The 2,359-nt window shown below is 54.4% G+C and overlaps 1 protein-coding gene across 1 annotated transcript; it reads right to left on the reverse strand.

Moving 5' to 3' along the window:
• Positions 1 to 373: 373 nt before the first annotated feature.
• Positions 374 to 1,905, reverse strand: LOC148028558 (uncharacterized). Its single transcript, XM_087688573.1, has one exon. It carries the CDS (start codon positions 1,517 to 1,519, stop codon positions 1,019 to 1,021), a length of 501 nt encoding a protein of 166 aa, XP_087544699.1. The 5' UTR covers positions 1,520 to 1,905; the 3' UTR covers positions 374 to 1,018.
• Positions 1,906 to 2,359: the final 454 nt, after the last annotated feature.

Genomic DNA, 2,359 nt, shown 5'->3' on the forward strand with positions numbered 1-2,359 from the left:
TGACTATTAACTTGAGAGGGAACCTAAAAGGTCTTCAAATGGCATGATGATAAGCCCTTGATCCTTCTCCCTAAGCTCTCTACTTGTATTCTAGCAAGCTTAACAAAAGCTAGCACCTAAATTGGAGCTACAATCAACATGCCTAAAATTGATGACAAGAATTAAGTCCAAAGCTATTCAATATTATATCTATTGTTCAATATGGCTAATATTTGTATAGGGCCCTTGTGGACTAAAATAAAGGTCCATTCACTACCAGTGGAAAGTTATCACAAAAATGAACATGAAACACCTTTTCTTCATATCTATACAACATGCCATTAAGTTTACAATACACTTTTGCATTTGCTTTAAATTTTCCAGAACTATGGCCTTACCCCTTTGCCGGGATTCGCACACAAACGATGCCTTTATTAATTGCTAAACTTTATACACCTTCCCGCAGCAAACCGAGCCACCATTTCCAAACTTCTCCTATTTTGGCGTAGTCACAAAGTGCATGGCAGTATTCTACATTCCCGGTAAACCACCAAACTGTGTTGTGTGTGAAGCCTAAAAGATTGTGTACGTGTGAACCAGACAAGGGAAACAAAATCAGGCCCATTACCGCATTTGGGAGAGCTTCAAAATGGAGCTTTTTACAGATTTAATGGTAGCGGCAATACACCTTGTTTGACTGCGTGAAGAGAACAAGGGAAGGGCTTGGGCGAGGCAGAAAGATAAGCACGCAGACCCAAGAATCTTCATGCGAGTCTTAGGAAAACTGAAGAGCAGGAACGTCAGAGTCAGAGAGCCGGGAGCAGCCAATAGGCTGGCTGGTGACCCGCAAAGAAGCCATGTGGAGGACAGATGGCGTGCCCACGTGGGCCGGGAGAGGAGAGGCAGCTGGAGGGATGGTGCAATCGGGTATACCGATGAGAAGGCGCCACGTAAGAGCGTGGCGGGGAGAGCGAGGTGGAGGGATGGCGTGATCGGGTTCACGAATAAGAAGGCGCCACGTAAGAGCGCGACAGTGTGCTCACAGTGTGAGGTCGCTGGAGCAACGCCGCGGTGGCACGTGGCGGCGAGGGGAGCGGGGAGGGGAGGGAGAGGGGGAGGTAACGTCGCTGGAGGTGCGCCGGAGGAGGAGCTGCCGCATGGCCTGGGCCACGGAGGCGGCGGGGCTGCTGTCGCGGGGGCCGCGGCACAGGCGGAAGTGGGCCTGCAGGGCCTCCTCGAGGCTGCCGCCTCCGCCGCTTCCGCCGCCCAGGCGCTGCAGCTCCTCGGCCACCGCCTCCGCGCACAGCCCGCACACCCACTTCCCGCAGAAGCGCTCCCTCACGCGCGCCGCGTACGCTGCCGTGCCCTCCTCCACCAGCCCGCAGCACTCGCACGTCAGCAGGCCCACGTTGCACGCCTCCTCCTCTTCATCTCCACCGTCCACGTGGCCCGTGCTCTTGTCGTCCAATTCGTCGTCGTCGTCGTCCTCGTCCGCAGCTGCCACTGGATCGTTGCGCCGTCTCATCATGCTGGAGCTCATCCTTTCACACAAGAAGTGTCGAACCACGATAATCTACAGTAGCTATACCAGCTGTAGCAGCAGCAGTGGGCCAGAGAGGAAGGCCACCATCATCAATATCAGCTCTAGTCTTGACTGCATGACGGCCTGGCCCCTCCTTAGTCCTTCTCGATAGAAGGCGGCTGGGGAGACTCTCTCTCTCTGTGTCTCTCTCGCTCTCGTATTGCACACCTCACTCAGTTTCTCTCTCTCTCTCTCTCTCTGTCTGTCTGTTTCGAGCATCTATCTCCCTCTGTCAACGCGACCGAAGCTCGCTGCTATAGGGTGGTAAGATCACCTTATCAGTGGGCCTGCTCGGCGCACTACTCGACCTCCCGCTCCCGCTGGACCCCACTCATGGTCCACCGGCAATGGGACCCACTCCCTGAAATCAGGCTTCGTGGGCTCGTGTATTTTAAAAACCGGGGCAAGGGGGTTTTGACTGCCGTGATGTACTCCAAAAGGGTGGGCACGTCACATGCTCCCGCAGGAGGTGCGAGTTAATGCCCACATGGGACCGACACCAACGCCTGTGCTGTGGCAGGTATAATTCAGCAGAGACGAAGGAAGAGCTAGCTAGCCGCAAGCGGGCTGCGCCGTGCGGCCCGCGGGTAGCGCCCACTGCCTACCCTCCCTCGGAAGTTGGTACTGGACAAGAAAGGCATCTCTTTACTTGCAGTAGTTTACATTTCACATACATCGAACAATCTGGGTTGTCCAATCGGAGAGAGAGAGAGAGAGAGAGAGAGAGAGAGCGCACTAACACTAGCACTAGCACTAGCACTAACACTAGCACTGAGCAGGTGCTTGTTGGCCAACATG

The sequence above is a fragment of the Lygodium microphyllum genome, chromosome 11 (assembly GCF_053477565.2).
Source record: "Lygodium microphyllum isolate KBCC chromosome 11, Lygodium_microphyllum_v1.1.10, whole genome shotgun sequence".
NCBI lineage: Eukaryota > Viridiplantae > Streptophyta > Polypodiopsida > Schizaeales > Lygodiaceae > Lygodium > Lygodium microphyllum.

Coding starts and splice junctions, on each gene's coding strand:
- LOC148028558 (XM_087688573.1), bottom strand. CDS start 1,519: ATGAGCTCCAGCATGATGAGACGGCGCAACGATCCAGTGGCAGCTGCG.